Source organism: Aulostomus chinensis, chromosome 15, assembly GCF_037954235.1.
Source record: "Aulostomus chinensis isolate RoL2024-O1b breed Wild chromosome 15, RoL_Achi_v1.0, whole genome shotgun sequence".
In the NCBI taxonomy this organism is placed as follows: domain Eukaryota; kingdom Metazoa; phylum Chordata; class Actinopteri; order Syngnathiformes; family Aulostomidae; genus Aulostomus; species Aulostomus chinensis.
In genome coordinates, this window is record NC_141334.1 from 26,605,420 (window position 1) to 26,629,568 (window position 24,149).

General features: G+C 50.6%; 2 protein-coding genes and 1 long non-coding RNA gene across 3 annotated transcripts in view; 2 read left to right on the forward strand and 1 right to left on the reverse strand.

Moving 5' to 3' along the window:
- The first annotated feature begins 317 nt into the window (after window positions 1-317).
- Window positions 318-7,233, forward strand: msantd2 (Myb/SANT DNA binding domain containing 2). The gene is made up of 4 exons (XM_086178980.1): window positions 318-988; window positions 2,254-2,509; window positions 2,596-2,659; window positions 3,767-7,233. Exons 1-4 carry the CDS (start codon window positions 332-334, stop codon window positions 4,671-4,673), a joined length of 1,884 nt encoding a protein of 627 aa, XP_086035106.1. The 5' UTR covers window positions 318-331; the 3' UTR covers window positions 4,674-7,233.
- A 1,802-nt stretch (window positions 7,234-9,035) lies between these two features.
- On the reverse strand, window positions 9,036-10,488 carry LOC147249300 (uncharacterized). The gene is made up of 3 exons (XR_015119564.1): window positions 10,352-10,488; window positions 10,177-10,250; window positions 9,036-10,090 (listed from the first exon to the last, which is right to left on the reverse strand). It is a non-coding gene; the product is annotated as an uncharacterized LOC147249300 (long non-coding RNA).
- A 201-nt stretch (window positions 10,489-10,689) lies between these two features.
- Window positions 10,690-24,149, forward strand: part of esama (endothelial cell adhesion molecule a) — a 54,316-nt gene continuing 40,856 nt past the window's right edge. The window contains exon 1 of the mRNA XM_086179407.1: window positions 10,690-11,043. Within this exon, the coding sequence (XP_086035533.1) occupies window positions 10,971-11,043 (73 nt within the window). The 5' untranslated portion in view covers window positions 10,690-10,970. The remainder of the gene's footprint in view (window positions 11,044-24,149) is intronic.

Here is a 24,149-nt window from a genome sequence, read left to right on the forward strand (position 1 = left end):
ATGCTACAGCCCCCCCCCCATGATTACCATGCTACAGCCCCCCCCCATGATTACCATGCTACAGCCCCCCCCCCCATGGTTACCACGCTACAGCCCCTCCCCATGGTTACCATGCTACAGCCCCCCCATGATTACCATGCTACAGCCCCCCCCCCCCCATGGTTACCACGCTACAGCCCCTCCCCATGGTTACCATGCTACAGACCCCCCCCCCCCCATGGTTACCATGCTACAGCCCCTCTCCATGGTTACCACGCTACAGACCCCCCCCCCCCCCCATGGTTACCACGCTACAGCCCCCGTTAAAATGTAAACGTGTTGTTGCCTCTGAATGCTAACTACGGCGATGTCCATTTCTCTTCTCCTCTGTGCAGGGAGGGAGGGACTCCACCCCGCGCTGTCCCTGCTTACCGACCCACCGCAGCCTCGCCTCCCCCGCCCCACCTCCGCGGGTCTCCGAGGATCCGCGCCGTATTTTTGCCCCTGCCCTCGAGCGTCAGGGCCGGACGTCAGCCCGGCTCCCCCTCCCCTCCCTAGCAACAGAGGCAACATGGCGGCGTCCAGCAACACCGAGCAATCTCCAGAAATATCGACGCCGTTAAAGATCCCGAAAACCGAGGTGCCGTCCCCCGAGTCCGAGGATCTGAGTGACAGCAACCAGTACCAGTCCAACCCCTCCACGCCCAACCGCTTCTCGCCTCTGAACGTGGGCTCGGGGACCGGGGCTGCGGGCCGGACGGCGGCCTCGTCCTCCTCCAACAGCTTCACGGCTTGCCGAGGGATGTCATGGACCCCCTCGGAGACTAACGCCCTCATCGCGGTGTGGGGCAGCGAGAGGCTGACGGAGGCGAGGATGCAGCAGCTGGAGGTGGCGGGGACTGTGTTCTCCGGGAAAGCCCCCGGTCCCGCCATGTACGAGCGGGTGTCCCGAGCCTTGTCGGAGCTGGGTTACGAGAGGACCCCGTCCCAGTGCCGGGAGAGGATGAAGGTAAGTGCCGCGGTGAGGGCGTTACGTCACCCAGACAGCTGCAGGTGAAGGTGCCAACACCTGACGTGAGAGGGACAGGTGAGCTGCGCGGGGACTGCGTCATCACGACTCTGAGGGTGGGATGCCCCCCCCCCCACATTATTATTTATTTATTTATATATGAGAGAGAGAGAGAAAATCTAACCTTATGGGGGACCAAGTTTGGCTCCTGGGCCCCACTTTGGGCAGTCCTGCTTTATCCTGTCATATCAGGTTTTTTCTACACACAACTATTGATCACATATAGAAAGAAATATTACTGAGGTCGGTATAAAAGTAAAATATCACAGCTTTAATTTAAACATTTCACCTCAAAGTTAAAATCATGCTTAAAGAGAAAATTCAAGAGAATCCAAAACCCAAGATGAATGCAATAGAATGGAAGACAAAACAGGCCATGAAATGGGAGTCACAGTAAAACTGAAACAAGGTTCAGAATAATGAAAAGTGTACATTTACAGAAAGCAAACAGTCAATGGTAACGGGACGAGAAGTATCTCATGAGCCCGACACGCACACGCACACACATGCACGCACGCACACACACACACACACACACGGTGGTGGCTGCCATGCTGAGCTCCAACTGTCTCATCAGGAGCAAGCAGGGTTCAGTATTTTGCTCTGGTACACATGGACCCGGTCATCGGGGGGGGCTGAGAACCACACCGACAACCCTCCATGATTTACCCTTTACTCTAAACTAATCTCCTTCAGATTCTGTCAGCCACTCAATAATTTACTGATGTTGTTGGTTTTCTTGCTGGTGTTTGACCAGGATGGGGCTGAAGGCTGGGGGTAACCCTGGACCCTGACCTGACCAGATTTTTACAGCAATGTGGATCCTGGTCTAACTGTCAGTGGGGTTTTGGGGTGGGTTTCCAGTCTGATGCGCTGGTTGGCACAAGCTCAGGATGTTCTAATGTTTCGTTCCATGATGTTAAACATGCCGGATGAGTGAGGTCATGGCGACACGTTGGCTTAGTCCTTCCCACGATGCTAGAGTTTATGGAGCGTTTATCAGTCCCTAAAGTCGGCCGGTGTTTGGGTCTGTCCAGCGCGTGCTGCTGCGACTCCACCTCTCTCTCCAGACCTGCTCTGACTGCACAGGGTGGAAGTCTTTATTGTTGAAGCCGTGTTGAACTCAACTCACCCACCTACCGTGCTGCTAAAGCTTTAAGTGGCGGGCCACTCACCGTCAGTGGTGTGTCCTCTATGGCACACAGACCCTGAGGCGATGCTACAGCCGAGTGAAGGAGCACGGCATCGGCAAAAGGAAGAGCAGCTACACTCTGGAGCAGCTGGAGAAGGTGTTCGGCCAGGGAGGCTGGGACTCCCAGAGCTGTGCCCCCGTGCTCATCAACAGCAGTGGCCTGTACCAGGAGATGGAGTCCGACGGTAGCACCCTGGAAGACTTCTCCCAGGAGGACTGGTGCAACCAGGTGCTGGACTCTGCTTTCCAGGAGGGGGACATGGAGACAGGTGGGTGCTCGATCACGCAATGACCAGGCAGCAGCAAATATTCCACGTAGGCTTCATTATTTATTCATGTGCTTGTCTCTCTACAGAGGAAACTCAGATGCCAAAAAACAGAGTGCCACAGATTCCAGCAGAGCAGTCAGAACAAACCCAGTAAGTCACAACAAGCGCGGAGTGACGTATGTCTGATGAAGAGCTGTCCTTTGCCAGCAGACCAGCGTCAGCAGCGTGACGCTGGATGGGACGCAAAGCGACTTCTGACCCCAGAGAGCTTCTGCTGGTGGAAACACAGTAGTGGAAGCAGAGCAAAGTAAATATATCAAAGATCGACTGCGGTCTTCTTGAAGCTCGAGTTGGTGATTTTACAACCAGTGGCCGCTGATGCTGTCTTTTATTCTAACACCACTGGGTGTCGCCAAAGTCACATTTTCACAATGAGCCCCTGACGGCTGGAGGGAATCTCAGTGCACGTCATCTTTTATTGGTCTTTTGCTCACGTTACACATTGTGAGTTTCTGAATATCAAGGGTGAAGTCCTTCGCAGTCAGGACTCCCCGATGTTAGCGACCTCTGAGCGTTGAGGAGCGACGTGTTGGAACTCTTGTGCTCTGAATCAATCCCAGCTGGAGAAGGCAGAAATAATCCAGGCTGAACAGAAACTGAACAGGACTACTTTGTTTAGAACATATTATTTTTAGTTCTTTTACACCTCCGAGCAGCACACCTCCACTGAAATCAACAGGTCCAAAAAGTGGATGTAAAGTAGAAATAAAGTTTAAAAATGCAGAAATGATAAGTTATGCATGACCAAATGTTGTTTTCATTGACTGACAAGCCAACAGCTCTTCACCTTGGCACTGAAAGAAATTAAAACAAGCAGGAGCAGATCTTAACGGTTGCTCTGAAATGTGCCACCTCATACAGTGACCAGCCAACCATCGCAGGAACCACTTTCCTGGCTGCAGTGTTTATCTTCATTACCTCTGACCCTGTTGTCCTGCAGTCCAGCGCTTGAATGTTCAGTCCACGGTTGCCTTTGTAGGATCCTGTAGATTCTTGACAGACGTCTTGTAGCGTCCTTGAAATGTTGTGTTTTAGGACCTTTTTGGTCTCTGAGATGAACTCTCCTGACCGCTCCAGCCAGGAAATGCACCCATGCCTACACACATGCCTGCACGCAGAAGGAAGAGTTTGTGCTAACCACTGTGTAAAAGTAGAAGATGTGCAGGTTTCACTGAGTATTCTCTGTGTTTTGCACAGAAAAAGGGACATGATGCAGACCGTGATGCGCATCCTTGAGTCGGTGCAGCTGAAGTGGGAGCACTTCCAGACGTGGACAGAGTTCTCCCGGCTGCATCTCTCCAACAAGCTGGCTATATTCGGTGTGGGCTACAACACGCGCTGGCGCGAGGATGTGCGTTACCACTACGCTGAGATCAGCTCACAGGTGCCGCTGGGCAAGAGGCTTCGTGAGTACTTCAACCCAGAGAAGCCTGAGGGCCGAATCATCATGACCAAAGTTCAAAAGATGAACTGGAAGAATGTCTACTACAAGTTCCTGGATATTACCATCAGTGAGGCACGCTGCCTGGAGCTCCACATGGAGGTGGACTGGATCCCTGTATGTCAGTCCAGGGCAGCAGGCAGCGGGTCACGTTCATCCCACTACCTCCTTCCTGGGGACATACCCAAAGCGTATGGACTCTACGCTATTGGATATGAGGTGGTGTCATCGGCTCAGACGTCCACCCAGAGGGACAGTCAAGACCGTGGCTTCCCTCAGAGCGAGCTAGAGAACGGAGCCAGTCAGGCTGACGGAGGGGGAGCAGAGAGGGGCGACAGGACTGGAACCAAGGTCACTTACTGCTACCTGGGCATAGCTGAGGACAGGACCATACAGCAGTGTCTCTTCCAGCACTTTCAGGGTTCTGGAAAGCACTACGCCCACGGCGAACCCTCTGCCGTGACTCTCTTCCTGCAGGAGAACTGTCGCACCAGCGTCACAAGTGAGGAGTGCGAGGGAGGCGAAGGCTCCTCTCAGCGTTTGGCCATTTATATTAAATTAATTGAAGTGGAGCTGGACTTCCTATCAGCAGGCTCCTTGGTGGAGTGCCTGGAAACTGCTGTGGGTTATTCTTTGAAATACAATAACAAAGAAAAGGCGTAACCTCCACTCAGTGTTGTAGACGGTTCTTCTGACGTCGAATCAGCCAACAAAGCGTCGTGAAACGTGACTGATGTGCTCCTGGCTACTCATTCGTTATTAGACACTAAAAGAATAATAACACAATACGGCCGATGTATTGTGTAAGAATATGGGAACAAACTATTTGTGGCTTAAGAATTGCAACATTCAAGTACTTATTGAGTCAAACGTGCACTACAAAGGTTCTGCTGCTTGTTTAGTGTAGATAAATGCTGCCTCTTCAGGGAGCGTGGGAGTTGGCAAGGTGACTACTGCAGTAAGCACCTGTCTACCTCAGGAGGGTGTGGAGCAAACAAGGCAGCAAGGGGACCATGACAACATGTGTTTATTGTGAAACTGCCTTTACGCTGACTCTTGAAGTCTGGACCTGAATTCACAAATTATAGACGACTTTGATTTCTGCCTTGTTTTTGAGGAGTGGCGCGGCTGCAGCGAGGGATGCCTCTGCACCAGCTGGACACTGCTGGGCACCTCCAGTCGTCCAAGCCTATTAGTGCAGAGATGGACATTTCATTTGTCTCCTTTACCTCTCTTGCTCACACTGTTGCATTGTTTTGCTGCTGCAGAAGCTGACCCCGTCTTATCTTCACCAGATATTTTGAAGTACTGCAAGATGAGACAGGACCTTGTATTTTGTGTTTTTGTGACATGTTATCAGCCAAAATAAGAATGTACTCAAACCTAGCAAGCAAAGTGTTTTGAAGCCAGTACTGAAAGCATCTCTAGCTGGAGCTGCACAGGCAGCAGCATCTGAAGAAGGTGTGTCCACATGTTATCATCACCTCTGGCTTTCGGAGAATTCCGGTGGGCCGGTGCAGCAGGTAGTCGTCTTGTTCACGCTGCGCCACGTTCCTTTGACGCTAGAATGTTGGCTCATGTCATGTGTTCCAGGCTGCAGCTCATCTAAATGTATAAATTATTATAAATTCCCTCACCTCCCAGGTTACCAGCAACCCAACATGAAATAGAGCACCTTTAGCCGACAGCTAATGTTAGCGTTCGACTACTTCCTAGCCTGTTGCTTGAGAGTAAAGGAGTTCGTTATTATTATTTATCCCAGTAAATGCAGTGTCACCTAGTTCAGATTATGTTCTACACACACGTGTGTTTGGAGCACTTTAGCAGGGACTGTTCCTCATCCCCTTCCGAGGACTAAGGACTCGTGTGTGTGAGACTGTTGGAAATGAGCATGCTAACGTTCGCTAAAGGCTAACGGAGTATCAAATAATTGTTCTATCTTGAAACTTTTTTCAGTTGCTGGTCAACTGTGAAGTGATGGAATGATTAGAGTTTGTCCTGTTTCTTTTTTTTAAAAAGACTTTACTCAACAAGGGAGACTTATTGAAAATAAAAGTAACCTTGCTGAGACAGCATAAGATATCCAAACAGCAGGACAGATTTACCAAATATTCAGTTTTTTGGTTGAGAGAAGGGATATGTTCACTGACAGCCATCTGGATTGACTGCTGTCATCAGGTTTGTAAAAGTCAGCCTAATTAATCAGATATTCCACCTGAAATTGAGCACGGAAAGGGTTGAAGTGAACGAGGCCTTTTCTGTGTGGCGTGAGAGCAGCAGCCACGGACCCCTGGACTGTTTGAAGTCTGCTTGACTAGAAGCTGTGAATGTGAACTCGTCCATGGACCAGATCACATTGAAATCTTGAGCAACACTGAGGATAAGTGCAATGTGCCAGGAAAGGAGTGTGTAAAGTGGAGATTCTATATATAAATATATGAAATCTATATATCTATAATATATATTTAAGAATATCGATGTTCTTGAGCATTCCGGCTTTTGCAGACTTGCATTGTTCATCTGTTTGGGCAGACAGTATATGATATTTTCTATTTTATCGACGCCACGTCTTGTATGTGATTGTTTCGAGGTCTTGTATGTTTACATGTTTAAAAAAACAATAAATGAACTCTGTCATTTGCTGCGGAGTAAAAACGTCTGTTCTTTTTTGTGTGTGCAGCAGATGCTAAGTGAGGCTGAGGCCTTGGACGAAGCCTCAGCCTCACCGAGCTGAACACCTGCAGTGGTGTCTGTCCTGCATAGAAGTTAAAGCGTACGCTGGAGCCTAACTGTCGTAGGTCGTTAAGTTAAAAACTGTTCTTGTTCAACAGCTTAAGGTTTTGAAACTCGCATCCAAAGTAACTGAATCAAATAAAAGAAACCCTCGCCTGTGTGTCGTACAAAAAAACAATAGTTGACCATTTCCTTTGCGAATCCTGCCAATTTCACACATTCAGTTTGGTCAAAAACATTTTCCAACAAGGACTTCTTTCTTTTTACATGTTTTGGACTCATGTCTGTATGTTGGTTGAGAGTGTTTCCGACCTGCTCAGTGCACCTTGATGTGCTACGAGGGGACGACTGAAGGGCTTGAATGAACGATGCGTCGATGAAAACTAAACTGTTGGACATGAACTCAAAATAAAAGGATTGTTTTAAAATGTCCCGTTTACAACGTCTCTTTTTTTTTGTAATAATTTGTTGACTCGTTCTGTATTCAAACGAACATTGGCAGTTGTGTTTGTAGTGTCACTGTCGATCAGGAGACAGTAACTCCATTAATGAGAGTATTAATACAAGCGCAGGCAGTACAAGAGATCCTCCAACAGCTGCAGTCATGAGACACGGAGGGTGTAAGTCAGCCGAGCAGCCAGGAGGGGGCGCCAGATATGTAAAGAAACGGAGCAACGACTCTGACAGCCGCTCAGGTTTCACTCCCAGCACAGAACCATCCTGCAAACACGTTTTGTTTCATGCCGAGCAAACAGAGTAATGGACTCCATCTGAGGTCTTTGCTGTAATTTTGCTTACGTTTCCTGAATTATTAAATGCTTTGATCAGTTCGTCAATGATTGATATCACACTTTGTTTTCAATCTTTAATTCTTTAATTTCCATTTCCAGTGCAACATTTCAGACTCAATGAGACACACACACACACACACACACACACGGGAGTGAAATATTTCATGGCACCCTGCTGCTGTGTATTTGGTAGGTTAGTCAGGTTAGTTTCTGTTCACAAGGTGGCACAGTAGGTTTCTATCTTAGACACAAAACAAATAATGGTGGAATCCACTTGCAAGGCCGTAGAAATGCCCGCTGACCAGTCCAGGATGAGATGCTGACTGTTCAGACACCGACAGGTGTGGGACACCTGCTTGGAACACCTGACCGATGCTGCAGAGGGAGCAAAGGCCTCGTTAGCCCTGTTAGCTTGTTTTTGCTAGCACACGGACCACCATTTATTCAGAGTTTGAGGCCAAACGTCAAATTTTTCCAATGTACTTGAGGCAAATACCAGAGTCAAGAACAGCACTTCAGAGGTTCAATGGCCATCCAGAGACCAGGTGGACCACCGGCCTCGAGGTGTCTGTGTGTGGCGCTGGTGACTCGCCCAACCAAAGCGCGAAACCGGTCCCGCCCGTCATCCCCCTGGCAGCAGGCGAGGAAGGTCAATAGAAACCATGGTACATTTCTGTGAAATACTGGCCTTTTGAACCACTTTTCAGTTTTTCTCTTGTGTTTTTGTATTTGTCATGAGTTTGTTATGAACAGCAGTGTCACGTGATTTGCTCTCAGAAAAACAACAACATACAGAACTGATTGGTATCAGTACTGAAATGAAATATTGGTTCAAACTGAAAGCTTTGGTCCAGCCCATCTCTGGTCCTGTTTGGGCTGTAAAAGCGTAGATAAACTGTGTGTTACGCAGTGTAACTTGATCAGACTTTGATCACTGGGCCCAGGAACATCAGGAGACGCTGTAAGAACTGCATGATCAAGTTATTCTCCCCGCGCCAGCGAGTGGAGGGCGAACTGAGCGAGCCAGCGCCACCAGAACATCTCCACGTACACGACCAGCTGCAGCCAGGAGCCTGATGACCATTGGGTGACGTGAGGCTTGATCGTAAGAGAAGTTCTTCAGATGAACCTCTGATGCTTTGTAGCTCTGAGATGAGCCGCGTTCATGCTGTTGTGTGTGTGTGCGTGCGTGTATGTGTGTATGTATGTGTGTGTGTGCGTGCGTGTGTGTATGTGTGTGCGTGCGTGTATGTATGTGTGTGTGCGTGTGCATGTGTGTGTGTGTGCGTGCGTGTATGTATGTGTGTGTGTGCGTGTGTATGTATGTGTGTGTGTGCGTGTGTGTGTGCGTGTATGTGTGTATGTATGTGTGTGTGCGTGCGTGTATGTATGTGTGTGTGCGTGTGCATGTGTGTGTGTGTGCGTGCGTGTATGTATGTGTGTGTGTGCGTGTGTATGTATGTGTGTGTGTGCGTGTGTGTGTGTATGTGTGTGTGCGTGTGCATGTGTGTGTGTGTGCGTGCGTGTATGTATGTGTGTGTGTGCGTGTGTATGTATGTGTGTGTGTGCGTGTGTGTGTGCGTGTATGTGTGTATGTATGTGTGTGTGCGTGCGTGTATGTATGTGTGTGTGCGTGTGCATGTGTGTGTGTGTGCGTGCGTGTATGTATGTGTGTGTGTGCGTGTGTATGTATGTGTGTGTGTGCGTGTGTGTGTGCGTGTATGTGTGTATGTATGTGTGTGTGCGTGCGTGTATGTATGTGTGTGTGCGTGTGTGTGTGCGTGCGTGTATGTGTGTATGTATGTGTGTGTGCGTGTGTGTGCGTGCGTGTGTATGTGTGTGTGCGTGCGTGTATGTGTGTATGTATGTGTGTGTGTGCGTGCGTGTATGTGTGTATGTATGTGTGTATGTATGTATGTATGTGTGTGTGTGTGTGTGTGCGTGCGCGTGCGCGTGCGTGTGGTCGACATGCATCAGCAAAGAGTCTTCGCTGTGCTCATTCCTCTACCAGAGCAACAATAAGCCACACAATGTTTTCTCTGAACGCTTCAGCTGGAGTCAGAGATGCCATTTGCAGCACCACAACAAAGCGACCCTCGTGAGGACGGGACCCTGCTTCCTTGAATTTAATCACAAGAATAACCTTCGCTCACCCCTCATAATTGAGCAGTCCTCCTGCGTTAGCCTCACTCCTGTTGCTGAGGCAACTGGGCAACCTTTGAAAATGAAATAAAAGTGGTCTGACCACCTCTGAGAGCACAGGTCAGTCCATATTTTTTACATGGGGCTGGGGGAGGGCTTAGAAAGACTCACGGGGGAATTCACGCCAAACTGAGTCCAGCCTGCATCTGTGCTCTTAGACCCAAACCTCTTCACACATGATGGAACAGCAGCTGAAGATGTTGACGGGGGAGAAGGATGGAGCCTCGCTGGTGGGGGTCTGGAGCCAGGATGGAGTGTGTGACGGGGCTCAGAGGCGCTGCCCACACCTCACCTCGCTGCCTTCCAGCCTTGACAAATTTAGGTCAGGCAAGGTGTGTTGTAACCTGCCAAGAACTGCAGACGAAAATAAAAAAGTACAAAGCTGCACTGGCAACAAACATCTTTACAATCTCCTTTAAAATTCTGAGATAAAGACGAACCACATCTGTAAATACGGATGAAGCGCAGGTGAGCAGGAGCCTCAGGCGCCCTGTTCCGGGTCCTTTCAGAGGGGCTGTGACATGAAAGGGGGTTCAGAGGTCATCGATCAGTCACACCTGTGTTTACCTGCTGCCAGGAGACGCAGTGCCTCCTGATGACCCTTTAGTTACGCACTCCTCCTCAGGTTCCGAACGACATTCTTGGGTTCGTTGTCTGAGCCGCAGCTGATCAAACTGCTGGAGTTCAGTGGTCGCACCTGCGTCCAAAGCGCCAAACGAGCGGAAGGCATACCTGAGTCAGGTTAACACGTAGACCTGCAACTGAAAAAGAGTAACATTCCTTTCAAAATAAAGTCAGAAAGCGTGTAAGTCAATGGAAGCTTCCGCGGTATTGTTTTATTTTGAAGCACATAAGAGGAAGTTGTGAGTAAGGTTGAGCTGAACTTCATTCTCTCTCTCTCTCTCTCTCTCTCTCTCTCTCTCTCTCTCTCTCTCTCTCTCTCCTCTCCTGGAGAGGACGCAGGGTGACAAGTTCCTGAGTTCTCCTCGCCGCGGTTTGCAAAAGGAGCGACTCGCTGATGCAGCGGAGCGCGAAGAGGAGGCGCGGACGACCGTCGGAGGAGGTGAACCAGCTCCCACCTCACCAGCATCCCAACACGAAGTGAGAGCCGAGGATTCCCGGACTTCCTCATCCCCTCACCTGAAGTGTCCCTTACCTTCCCCGGGCACGGCTCCGTTGGGAGGCTGGGAGAGATCCACCTGGCCGACTTGAGGAGGGAGAACCTGCAGGAGCCATGGAGCTCTACTGGACCAGTACTTCCAGGAAACTTGTCCTGCTCTCGTGTACCTGCCTGTGGGGGCTCTCAGGTCAGTAGTGAGCGTTCACCTGTCACACACGGTCCTCGTGGGCTCAACACACGTCTTCCCTTTTGCTAAATCATACATCACACACACACAGAGACGTGTGTGTGTGTGAGTGAGTGAGTGAGTGAGTGTGAGCTGTAGAAGTGGATCAATTATGTGTCTCAAGGTGACATTCAGTCGCTTCCGTCGCCGACCAGGCAGTCAGGGCAGAGTTTGCCACTCTGAGGTGCTGGGTTCGTTCCTGGTGTCGAACCCTGATGAGTGAGGAAGTGGCAGCGGTGCTGCTGTGAGTGAGCGCGCCAGAGGATGAAGGCTGGGGTTTAACGCTGAAACACCTGTTAGTTTTTCACAGGATTTGAAACAAGTGTGTTACACATGATTATGTCTTCCAGGGAAGAATAATCCCTTTATGGCTGCTGCAGCACTGCTGAGCGTCGCTCTCTCCAGCAATGTATTAAACTCCTACTTCCACTGATAGCGGAACAGAACGCAGCCTCCTCTCCCACATTTTCCCATTTAGAAATTGTGGCAGCGGTGTTTTTGTGTGTGCAGATGTTTTTAAGTAGAGAATTTTTAATGCTGAGCCCGGGTGATGGGGGGGGGGGGGGTGATGGAGGCTGCTCCTCAGCGAGGTTCCTGTTTATGCAGAGAACTTCTGGTTGGTGCTTCGGATGACACAAGTAACGTTCCCTCAGGCCGTGGGGTCACCTCCCTCCCTCCCTCCCTCCCTCGGGGAGGCTGTGGGAGGTCACATTTATCAGTTTCTGTCTTTATGCAACAATATTGGATATTATGCCGATATTTACAGATGTCAGGGTTTTCCGTACAAACTAACATTTACATTTTCTTTCTGAAACATCTGTTAAAGCCTATAAATTATATTTCGAGCACAGATGAGCAAAGCCTAGGAGCAGAACTGGAGCAGCGTTGGTGGAGACGACTGGTAACCTCGTGATATAAATCTGATTCCAGTATTTGCTGATGTGGTGATGAGTCAGGTTTTTTTTAAATCCTGTGACAATGAGACAAAGGTTCATTTGCCACGAGATAATAACATAAAAAAAGAATTCCAATGCTGACCCCTCTTGGCCTCCGTACCACTCTGAGCACTGACAGCATTTCAGTCCTGGAGGTTTGTGTTTTGGATGTTTGGGACCTGGGGGTTTGGGTCCTGGGGGTTTGGGACCTGGGGGTTTGGGACCTGGGGGTTTGGGTCCTGGGGGTTTGGGTCCTGGGGGTTTGGGACCTGGGGGTTTGGGTCCTGGGGGTTTGGGACCTGGGGGTTTGGGTCCTGGGGGTTTGGGTCCTGGGGGTTTGGGTCCTGGGGTTTGGGTCCTGGGGGTTTGGGTCCTGGGGGTGGTGACGGTCCTGAGGTGAGTGTGCTGTCTACCAGGAGACTCTCACACTGAAACCTCCCGCTCCGCCTGAACTCGCCCTCAGCTGCTGCGGCCCTGTGCTTCTCTGCCCTGTTGTCATAACAATCACATGAGCTGACACAGGCAATCTCACCCCCCCCCCCCACCCTCACCCCCACCTCCCCGGGGGAGGAGATCACCTGAAAAATGCGACCATTTCACCGCCCGGACCCCACGATGCCAAGCAACCTCTGAGGCGCTCGAGATGTGATTCCCTTGCAGGGTTTCTTTGCCTGTCACCGTCCACAATGGCTGACCTTGACCTGGGGGCGGAGCTCGCCATCGGAGCCTGCAGGTGTGTCCTGAAAACACGCAGCGCTCCAGCTCGAGAGAGGAAGCCGTCATGAATAGCAGCCTGGGGCCACAGGAAGGCTCCTGGAGTCCCTGGAGCAGGAAGTGAGCAAGCGTCCTCCCTCTGACATGGCGAGACCTGATGAGGCGTGTCAGTCGGGATGAGAGCGGTTGAGGAGGTTCTGGACCGTGATCCCCGACACGGAGTTATGACGTCACTCTGTGTGGTCACAGGCGATTGTCTTTCTATCCGTTGATCAGCGGATTAAATGACTGATTTCCCTCCAGAATCGTTATCGGATCCATTTAGAATAAAGAGCCTTGTGACGGGGCGAGGCAGTAGGTGTGCCCTCACCTGAGGCCGAGCCCCCCCCCAGGTCAGCCGGCAACACGTGAGCTTGAGAACTGGTCGAAGGTGGGACGAGTTCTTGACGTCTCTGCAGGATAAATGCGAATGTAGGGGCGGTGGGGCCCCTGGGCCGTAGCAGAGTTTTCAGCAGCGACAAAGAGCAGACCTGAAATGCAGGGCAGCTTGTGGGGGTGTGAAATTACCGTCCTCCCTCCCTCCCTCTCTCCCGCGGAGGACAGGTGTGTGCCCGTGGCCCCCGGGACTATGACGCCGTGATGACGCCATGATGTCGGCCCTGATACCTGGTCGTGTCCCGCCTCAGATTTTGGATGGAGGGGGGGGGGGGGGGGACTGTTTTGATCCATTACAACTCCTTTTAGATGCGTTCAGCGCCTAATGGGATGTTTTGTAAATGAAAGGGTTAATTTTAGGTCCTGGCATTGGTGTGTGTGTCTGTGTGTGCGCGCGAGTATTGGCGGCACAGTCTGTCATGATGTACCTTGTACACAGTTCCTAAGAAAACCACATATAGTATAGAATACAGTACTTTTCCACTAAACTCTTCAGTTCTGTCCAGAATGCCTGGAATCAGCAGGAGAACAACTAGAACATGTGAAGTATCTCAGGTGTGTGTGTGTGTGTGTGTGTGTGTGTGTGTGTGTGTGTGTGTCCCTGATCCTGGGGCAGTTGTTGACGGCGCAGCAGTGTGTAATCCACGCCTCATGTCCTCACCAGCGCTTGTACAATTACTCTCTACTCTGGACACACCATCTGGCAAAAGAACATCTTCATTTCTTTTCCAGGTGGGTCCCACAATGGACTTTACTTATTTAAGGAGGTCAATCCCTCCCAGCTTCAAAGGCTCCGCTGGCAAGGGGGCGGGGGGCGATTGAGGGGCGGGGGTCGATTGAGGGGCGGGGGCAAAGCTGCTGATTTCTGTGGCAACTGTCAGGGATTTAGAGTAGCAAGTGAGTGGGCTGCAAGTTGTTATTTATAGCTTTATGAATTATTTTAACACGATTGAAAGACACTGATCCCCCCCACCGCCACCGCCGCCGCCACTGTGATAACGTGACGCGCCTGGCATACTTTCATTGTCTATATATGACAATGTGACAACAGTTATTTGTTTCCTGTCTCACTCCCTATTGTCTCCCTGACGACATATCATCCTAAAATATGTTACGTGTCCCGTAAGGCTGCCGGAGGGCGGGTTCGGGAATGCAGTTTGTCCAGCGCTCAACCGCGGCCTTATCTCTAATTGCCTATTTCTTAGAATAATACCAAATGGATGTGCAGCAAAGCCCCTTTCCGCTTTGAGCCGGGATTATTGCAGTTTGAAGGCTGCAGTCTTCACGCACGCGTCCCCAGCAACCGGTGCAATTTTGATTTGAGGAGGGAGATTGAGGGATTTAGCGTTACATACGTAATGACACAGAAATACAACAGTGCACTTATTTCTTCCCGGTGGGGCTTTTTGCTGTCCAACAGCCGGCGCAACGCCAACGCCTCTTGTCATCATGTGTTTCCACCCGTCGGTCCTCTGCTGGGGGCTCAGGAGCACGCAGGCCTGCAGGCGCGTCCTCGCTGGCTGCAACAGCTTAGTGACGCTGTAACGTTGTCATTAGGGCTCCTCCTCCTGGTGGAAGCTCCCTGATAGGATCGGCCTGTAACGGGTTTTTTCTTCTAATAATTCTAATACCTCAATTAAGCATGAGGTCATGGAAACACCTTTAATCTCCCTGTTTAGCCTTAATTAAAGCCACGTTCACAGGATTACAGCTGTGATTAAAGCTGCCTGTAGAGCAGGGCAGTAAGAGCTGATTTTTGTCAGGATGGGGCTCGACCTCGCTCAGGCCAGCCGTCAGAGACGCTGCCCCACATTCACCCGCCGCTATTTTTAAGTGGATGTACTAAGAAATAGTAAAAATACGAGTGTTCCTGTAAACATTCATATTTTTAGTGTCTGCTTGGAATGGAGCGTGGGAAAGCTGTCAGACCAGTTAGGTTTGTGTTTGGCGTGACACGGGGCTCGGACGTGTTTTTGTTTCACTTGTAAATACACAACAGCTTCTTCTCACAGTCCGTCAGAGAGCGGCGTTGACGCGACAATGTGCAGTGACACGGCGAGCACATGAGATGCGTGCGGGGAGGTGTCGTCGTCCCTTCCTGGGCTCTCGGTGACATCTTCCCTCCATCCATGGACCCAGAAGGAAGAAGACCTCCTCTCAGGGGTCATGAGAAAACCACTGGGCGACTTTCCCAACAGCGGGCCAGGGGACTCTCTTAAAGGCACACACACTTCCTTACTTCCTCTTCCTCCCTCTTCATCTTCCTTTCCAAAGAAATCCTCAGGCCGTCATAACGGGCCGAGCGGCCGGTGTGTGTGGTTGGATGTTTTCGTTTCCCTCCTGAGAGATTTGTGTCTGTGAATTCAGATTAAAGTCTCTTGTGGACAGTAAAACATGTTTGGTGTATTGTTCTGCTCATGCGTCAGATAAACAGCTGACGTCTGTCACTGCTGTGATAACAGTTCCCTCCTCCACTGTCTATAAATACAGGCCTTTACCCTATATTTTAGGGAGGTAGGCCAAAGTTCCGTGGGGTCTGTCCCGGGTCATAATAACGGCGTACGCAGGACTGCGGCGTCAGCCCCAGAATGCAGGCTAATTTAAGGCTGCTGTGACGCTGCAGCTGCCGGGCTGGCGGGACACCGGTTAACGACTATTTACAGACACGGAGGGCTTATCGGATTCACCGGCCACATCCTCCACTCGCATCTGGCAGCTGAAGTCAAAAACTCCTTCTCCCATCATCCTGTGGGCTGCCTGAATGTAAAACTGGCGAGGATTAAGTCAGTGCGCAGCTTGGATCCTGCTTCCGTGAGGTACCAGCCTGATGCAGGGGAACTCACGTGCTTCTCATCAGCATGTTGAAACACTTTTGTCATTATTATTTTTTGTCAAATCTGAAGTATACTCTGATATGTTTTTAATTGGAACAAAAGGTTGATGTTACAGTCGTTGACATTTATTGCAAGTTTTGTAAAATGGAAAATTACAGTGAAGTCGCAGTAAATTACCGGCTACTAGCAGCAGTCATGTACTGTAAAACATTTTCACAGTAATCTTCTGTACTGTTACAGCCACTGTAATTGTATTTTACTGTATTATGGTAGTACTCTGTTATTCTAGAGCAAGTTGTCACCCTTAATACATACAAAACACATCATCATTTTGAATGATAAAATAGTAGGCAGGTAAAGCGTTTTCATTTTTAAAAAGTGCCCCCCCCCATGCCTGAGAGTGGTATGGTCCACAGCCCTGCTAATGCTAGTGGAGGTGTGCCGGCTTTACGCAAACTAAAGGGAGTGTCTGACATTTTTCTTTAGTTCTACAACTTCAAGGAGTTAAACCTGACCTTTGTCAGCAGATGGCAAGTGGTTTGCTCCTGCAAATGTACCATGTACTTGGGTACATGAGTGACTGTTTTCAGTTTCCGTGCCAGCATACAGACGTCATTTCTATAACGTGTTGTGTAACGAAGGTCATAAGGTGCTCAGTTTATTCTTTTCCTGATGTCAAATCATCATCACGGCTCTGCTGCAGAGGCCTTGACCTGTCGACCCAGTGAGCTTTTACTCAATCCTACACACGCTGGAGCGTACACACACACACACACACACACTGGAGCGTACACGCTGGAGCGTACACGCTGGAGGGTACACGCACACGCTGGAGCGTACACGCACACGCTGGAGCGTACACACACACACGCTGGAGCGTACACACACGCTGGAGCGTACACGCACACGCTGGAGCGTACACGCACACGCTGGAGCGTACACGCACACGCTGGAGCGTACACACACACACACACGCTGGAGCGTACACACACACACACACGCTGGAGCGTACACACACGCTGGAGCGTACACACACACGCTGGAGCGTACACACACACGCTGGAGCGTACACACAGGCTGGAGCGTACACACACGCACACGCTGGAGCGTACACACATACGCTGGAGCGTACACACACACAGGCTGGAGCGTACACACATACAGGCTGGAGCGTACACACACGCACACGCTGGAGCGTACACACACGCACACGCTGGAGCGTACACACACGCTGGAGCGTACACACAGGCTGGAGCATACACACACGCACACGCTGGAGCGTACACACAGGCTGGAGCATACACACACGCACACGCTGGAGCGTACACACACACGCTGGAGCGTACACACACACGCTGGAGCGTACACACACGCACACGCTGGAGCGTACACACACACACACACGCTGGAGCGTACACACAGGTTGGAGCGTACACACACGCACACGCTGGAGCGTACACACACGCACAGGCTGGAGCGTACACACAAGCACACGCTGGAGCGTACACACACACTGGAGCGTACACACAGGCTGGAGCGTACACACACGCACACGCTGGAGCGTACACGCACACGCTGGAGCGTACACACACACTGGAGCGTACACACAGGCTGGAGCGTACACACACGCACACGCTGGAGCGTACACACACACGCTGGAGCGTACACACACACAGGCTGGAGCGTACACACACACACGCTGGAGCGTACACACACGCACACGCTGGAGCGTACACACACACGCTGGAGCGTACACACACACAGGCTGGAGCGTACACACACACAGGCTGGAGCGTACACACACACTGGAGTGTACACACAGGCTGGAGCGTACACACACACACGTTGGAGCGTACACACACACGTTGGAGCGTACACACACACGTTGGAGCGTACACACACACGCTGGAGCGTACACACACACGCTGGAGCGTACACACACACTGGAGTGTACACACAGGCTGGAGCGTACACACACACACGTTGGAGCGTACACACACGTTGGAGCGTACACACACACGCTGGAGCGTACACACACACGTTGGAGCGTACACACACACGCTGGAGCGTACACACACACTGGAGTGTACACACAGGCTGGAGCGTACACACACACACGTTGGAGCGTACACACACGTTGGAGCGTACACACACACGCTGGAGCGTACACACACACTGGAGTGTACACACAGGCTGGAGCGTACACACACACACGTTGGAGCGTACACACACGCTGGAGCGTACACACACACGCTGGAGCGTACACACACACGCTGGAGCGTACACACACACGCTGGAGCGTACACACACACGTTGGAGCGTACACACACACGCTGGAGCGTACACACACACGCTGGAGCGTACACACACACGCTGGAGCGTACACACACGCAGACACGCGCATGTGCAGAAGTGGTTGCCTCATGGCGTATCAGGCTGGTGTTCCGTGAGCCCAGGCGACACATTTGTTGTGAGCAGTTTATTCCTGCAGTGACAGATGTTGCGACCAGACGTCAACAACTGCAACCTCATATCCTTCTGACCTGTCTGTCAAAAAAAAAGTTAATAAAGCTGCGGACAGACGGGAATTGAGGGCAGGGGCTTAGACATGATAGGCTTTGTTCAATTATTCTTACTTGAGGTACTTAGGTGGGGGTGGGAGCTGGAGCCTGGTGCACTTATGACTTCAGGCACATTGACATCATCTGGTTCCTTCTTGAAATGGAGGAGCAGCTCGTGGTCGCTGGAGCAGCAGCGCTCCGACTGGGCTGAGGGACGTCTGTGAAGGCGCGCTCACGCCGACGTACTGGACAGAAACACTTCCATTGTCCTCTCTTCTTGCTCTTATCCTTGTGGTTCCTCCAAGACTCCACGGGACAAAGAAATGATTCATACTTGTAGTCATCAGGCCGGAGGTGGCGAGAGTACACACGTTCTGTACTCAAGTACTACATGGATACAACATTAACTTCTCCCCAGTGTGAAAGTCTTGGCCACACCATCGTTTCCCAGGTGGTGAGTCAACCTCAAATTAGGATTGGTAATTAATTGGTAATGAACTCCTCTATGGGGAATATGAGTGGGATCAACTCCTCTGTGTGTGCGTGCGTGTGTGTATGCATGGGTACAGATAGAACTATGTAGATAGAGATATACATGTGGATAGACTTTTAGGTATAGATCTTTATCTATATATGGGGACAGATAGATACTGTATATATGTGGATATATATCTGTCTATATATAATCAGTCAGGACACCACTCGTCTCCTGTCTTGATGCTTCAGGACGTTTTTTCTCTGCTGTTGAGTCTCATTTATCTGTAGGTGTTCAATAGGCATTGAAATGATATCTGCAGGTCACATGACTTTGTTAACTCTGCACCACAGAGTGGGGGGGGGGGGTGTACTGTACTCAGACTTCACGCCATGTTGCTAAGGAGCTCAGTGTCTCAGGGAAGTCTATGAGTTCTCATGACAACGATCAAGTTCTCGAGTCTAACCTGCTGGTGGGTTTGTTCACGCTGCAGACTCCTCCGACCTGCTCTCTGCTGGTGCAGCGGTACGGTCACTGGGAGCACAACCACACTGGTGAGAGCAGGCCAGAGGTCAGGAAAGGAACCTGCTGTCAAAGCTCCCATCTCATCTGAACAGAAAGCGAATAAAACCGGAATGCCAATCATCGAAGTAAATAGAAAAGTAAAATGAGGACGTTCAGCTGAGCGAAGGTGCAGTGAAGAAGTCGGTTCAAGATTTCTTTTGAAACGAAGCGGCGAGCTGCTTCCCTGGTACCTGCTGCTGCTCTCCACAAACTTCCCTCCAGCCTGTGTTTGGTCTCGGTATCACCGGACAGCCCCAAATACTGGTTCCAGACCCTCAGCTGGGCCACAGGACGCAAGATGTCCTCATCTTGGCTTCCGAATGGGAAGCGATATTCAAATCTCACTTCACAAAATTAAAACTGTGCAACCACCATTCAGCCCAGCTGGAGGAAGCTACCAAAGGGAAGCAGCTAACGCTAGCAGGCAGAGCTCAGAGCCCAGAACCAGCCTGCAGCCCCTCCTGCCCTCCGCCGCTGCACTCAGCCGCTTCAGCTCCAGTGAGAGAGATGCTGATATCCAGCAGCTCGTCTTCAGAGGAAGCTGATTTGTTCCTCTTTAGACAGGAGAGCACCTCATCTGTGCACTCAGATTTATGAGAACCTCGCGTGATGTGGGGACTGTAAGAGCAGTACTTTCTCTCGTTATGATAATCAAAGTTTCCATTGAAGGAAAGCAGATTATTATGTATTCATATTCTTTCAAGTGCAGTTATTAGACAGAAAATAGGAATCCGCAAAAAAATTGGTACCAGCAGGTCACACGACAACCTGAATCGACCCAGACAAAATGGGATGGGCGCATCTCCAGTACCGGAGCTGTTTCTGGCAGCTGTGAACTGGTGCTCAAATGAGCCGGCAGAACTTTGAAGAGGTGGACTGGTTAGTAGAAATATACTCTACTGCCAACGCAGTACCTTCCTCCAGTACTTTACTACCTCTGCAGACCAATGAGCATTCTCACGTTCTTCCTCTTGGTCTGCTGGTGGTTGGCAAACTAGCGCATAGGAGCATCAGCTTAGCAATGCCGCGGCACCAAACTACACCCATCAGGTTTCTCCCTGCGCGAGCGCCACTGTGCTTACACAAGCGTGTCAAAGCCTTTGTCCTAAAATCCTGAACTGAGCCTTTAGTCATTCTTAAGATTCCGTATACACAGTGTGTGCTCGGTGTTTACGGGGCAGTGAGTGACCGTCCTGTGTGGAGGCACCAGACAACGCCATCGTTAAGAATAAAGCATAACAATTCCCAGATTTGGGAATGACTCTCTAATGCCCCTTCTGCACAAGGACATCGGCGTCCCCCGGAGAGAAAGGCTCGTAGTGGAGCTGCTTTATTGTTCGTCCTGCTGCCACATTTCTGGAACACGCTGGCCTTGAAAGAGGAGAGCATGGGATGTAATTGGTCAGGCATGAAGCTCTGCTGAGAGTGTTTTCCTGCTCTCTTTTGATCACTAAATTACCACAAATCCCTCCTCCGGCCGCGGGAGCTCCATCGAGCGCTTCCATTAGACGCGATGCTGAGTTCTCCGAGGTGTCGTCACTGTCCGGGGTAAATACACAATGATTGCACCATTAATCCAGCCGGTGTAAAAGGAGCACTATGGTCGGGGTCCTGAGGCTCTGAAGCTCAGAGCTCCCGTCTGTGGCATGAGCTCCAGTGTCTATGAGTGTGATGAAGGGCTGCTGCAGCCGCTGTGTCACCCTCCTGTCGGACTCGGCCAGGGAGCTCTTGAGGTCTTTTATGGTTGTCATTAATTCTCTTGAGTTTGGCCAAACCCTGTTTTATTTTGAAAGCACTGCGGCACAGGGTTTCCTGCCGTCTTGCTGCTGTTGTTGTGCACATGGATTTGTTTGTAGCATCCGTGACACAACATCTGCTGAGTCGGTCACACGGTGATGCCTGGCTAAATGAGTCCATGGAAGCATAACTTCTTCAGCAAACACCTCAATTATGAGGAGCCAGGTGGAGATCTGTGGCTCGTGGTGAGGGCTGCTGGCGTGCTCCGCCTGCTCTCCCCACCCGAGGGCCGTGTGCTCCTTCACAACATCAACCCTGTCTGCTTGGGTCTTTTATTTTGGTGGCAACTGTTGCATAATGGTAACAGACTGGAGGATGTGCTTCACAGTCGTTACTGCCACGGCGGTGATGACATCAGGAGTGAGACCTTAGCCCCGTTAGCATCACTGAACTCACCTGAGCCTCCTTCTGTAGCGCCCCCTCCCAGCTAGCTCCCATCTCCCAGGGTGGCTCTCACCTGACGTCAGCGAATGGTCAAAGTGAATCTGCTGCATAATCTCGCTTTGAACGCTCCTCCAGGACCACACACACTCGTCTTGGTATTTACCAACTCGTTTAGGAGCCACCTCTGTAATGCTGGCATTATTCTGTACACACACACACACACACTCATCTCTCTGGCTTTCACCAACAATATCTTATCTCTACGTCCCCCTCCTCTTCCTTGCTGTGCTTTTATTTTCTCTCTTTTCTCATCTGACTCTCCTCCTCCTCCTCCTCCTCCTCCTCGTCTTCATCCCAGCTCTCCTGAGGGCTGCAGCTCCAGCATCTCATCAGCGTCAGTGTCTCAGGTCAGCTGTGAGGGTGAGAACCAAGGGGGGCTTTGTTACACAAGCGTGTGTGTGTGTGTGTGTGTTGATTCTTTTCACATTTTATTGTGTGTATTCAGTCTCCCATCCGTCACTTCATTTGGTCTTTAATGTGTTTTTTGTGCCTGCATAACTGTGATGGTGTGTGTGTGTGTGTGTGTGTGTGTGTGTGTGTGTGTGTGTGTGTGTGTGTGTTTTCAGTCCTTCATCTTCACTCCTAACCTCAGACTATTATGTGTTCTCTGCCCCCCCCAGCCCGGTCCTCCCTGGGTGGTGTATATATAATTATAAGCTCTTATCTATTTTTCTGTCACACACAACTACACCCTGGAGAGAGAGCGGCGTTGATGTCATTATCTCCAGTACTGGCTTGGAGGTGCAGCCCCCCCACCCCCACCCCCACCCTGCCTCACAGCGCTCCATGATATACACCATAATTGCTATTTATTGAAAATATCTCCCACATCACCCCGTCCCCCTGTCCTGTCTTTGGTCTAATGCACCCTTTCACACAGATGAGAGGGGACATGTTGTAATATGCTCTTGTTTTTGTGCAGTATGGGGGGGCGGCGGCGGGGGGGGGGGGGGGGGGGTTCTCCCCGTACTGTCATAATTGGATTTCTCTCTCTTCACGTTCAGCTCAAGTGACAACAGCCCTTAGAGAAAACATGTTTCCCATCATCAGATTAAGTGCTTAAACAAACACATGGCCGTCACTCGTCCGTCCTCGCAGCCAGGTTCCCCTCGCTGGCCGGAGACATCGAGAACCAGAACCTAGAAGCTGTCAGAACTCAGGAAGGACGTTGTTTGCCACAGTGATGCTCACTCCCAGGTTGTCCCGCAGACGTGCCTCGTCCCTACAGCTCCGTTCTGTCGTGGTTCTGTCGTGGTTCTGTCGTGGTTCTGTGACCTGCTGAGATTCCATGTTAGTTTCAGCCAACAACAACAACAACGCGCAAACTTACAAGACAGGACAGTGCACCACACAGGAAGGAGCAGCTTCATCAGAATGGGCCTTGCTGTGATGATGACATCATTATCCTCGCTGCCTTCACTCATCCGTCTTCCCTCGCGTTGGTGTGCAGCACCACTGAATCCACTCTCCAGTCCAGTACCGGGGCACAGACAGCCCCGTAATCTCCTCCAGCTCCAGTGTTTGAAGAGACCAAGTGTCCTCCTGACTGCTAAACAGGATCCATCAGGATTAAATCCAGGCCGAGGCAGTTTAGATCATTGCTGACTCTTTCAGAACCGTGAATTTTGGAATACTGCTCAGCACTTGAACCACAAAGCCACAGATCTCTGGCAACCCAGTCTCAGGATCAAACGCCGGCTTGTTGGCTCCTGTAGGCCAGCGTCGTATCAGAGTTCCTTCGTCTGTGTATCAGCACAGCCTGGGAGACGACGGCATCAGAAATATGAACTGGAATATTAAGATGATCGAGACGGAGAGTTCCTTCCTGAACCTCTGTGGAACGAGCCTTCGCTTGAGGTCCTCCGTCTGGTTGGATTGTTTTTCACCAGCATGATCACATTTACATGATTCCTCTACTGATTGATCAGAATATCATGGAGCTGAAGATCAGTTCCAGTGACTAAATCCTAGGTGTAAGACACCTGGGATTTGTGTGTTTCTCCAGAGTATTGGGTCGTGTGAACACCTGAGTCAGAAAACAACACAAAACGGAACCAAATACTGTGGAATTTCATCTGTGCATGTTGGCTTCACAAGCCAACATCTCCTTGGTGGAGAGGATTGTGCCACTGGCAGGAGCGGTGTGGGTGTGCGTTTCCTTGACGACCAGGAGATCGCGGTGAGCGGTTCCAATATATCTGTTGTGTTCGATTACTTTCTGTGTTTCAGACTCTTAGTTGGTATTTTTATTGTCTGTATTGTAGTTTACGAGTGAGTTTCACACATCTGCGCATGAACAAGAAGTTTA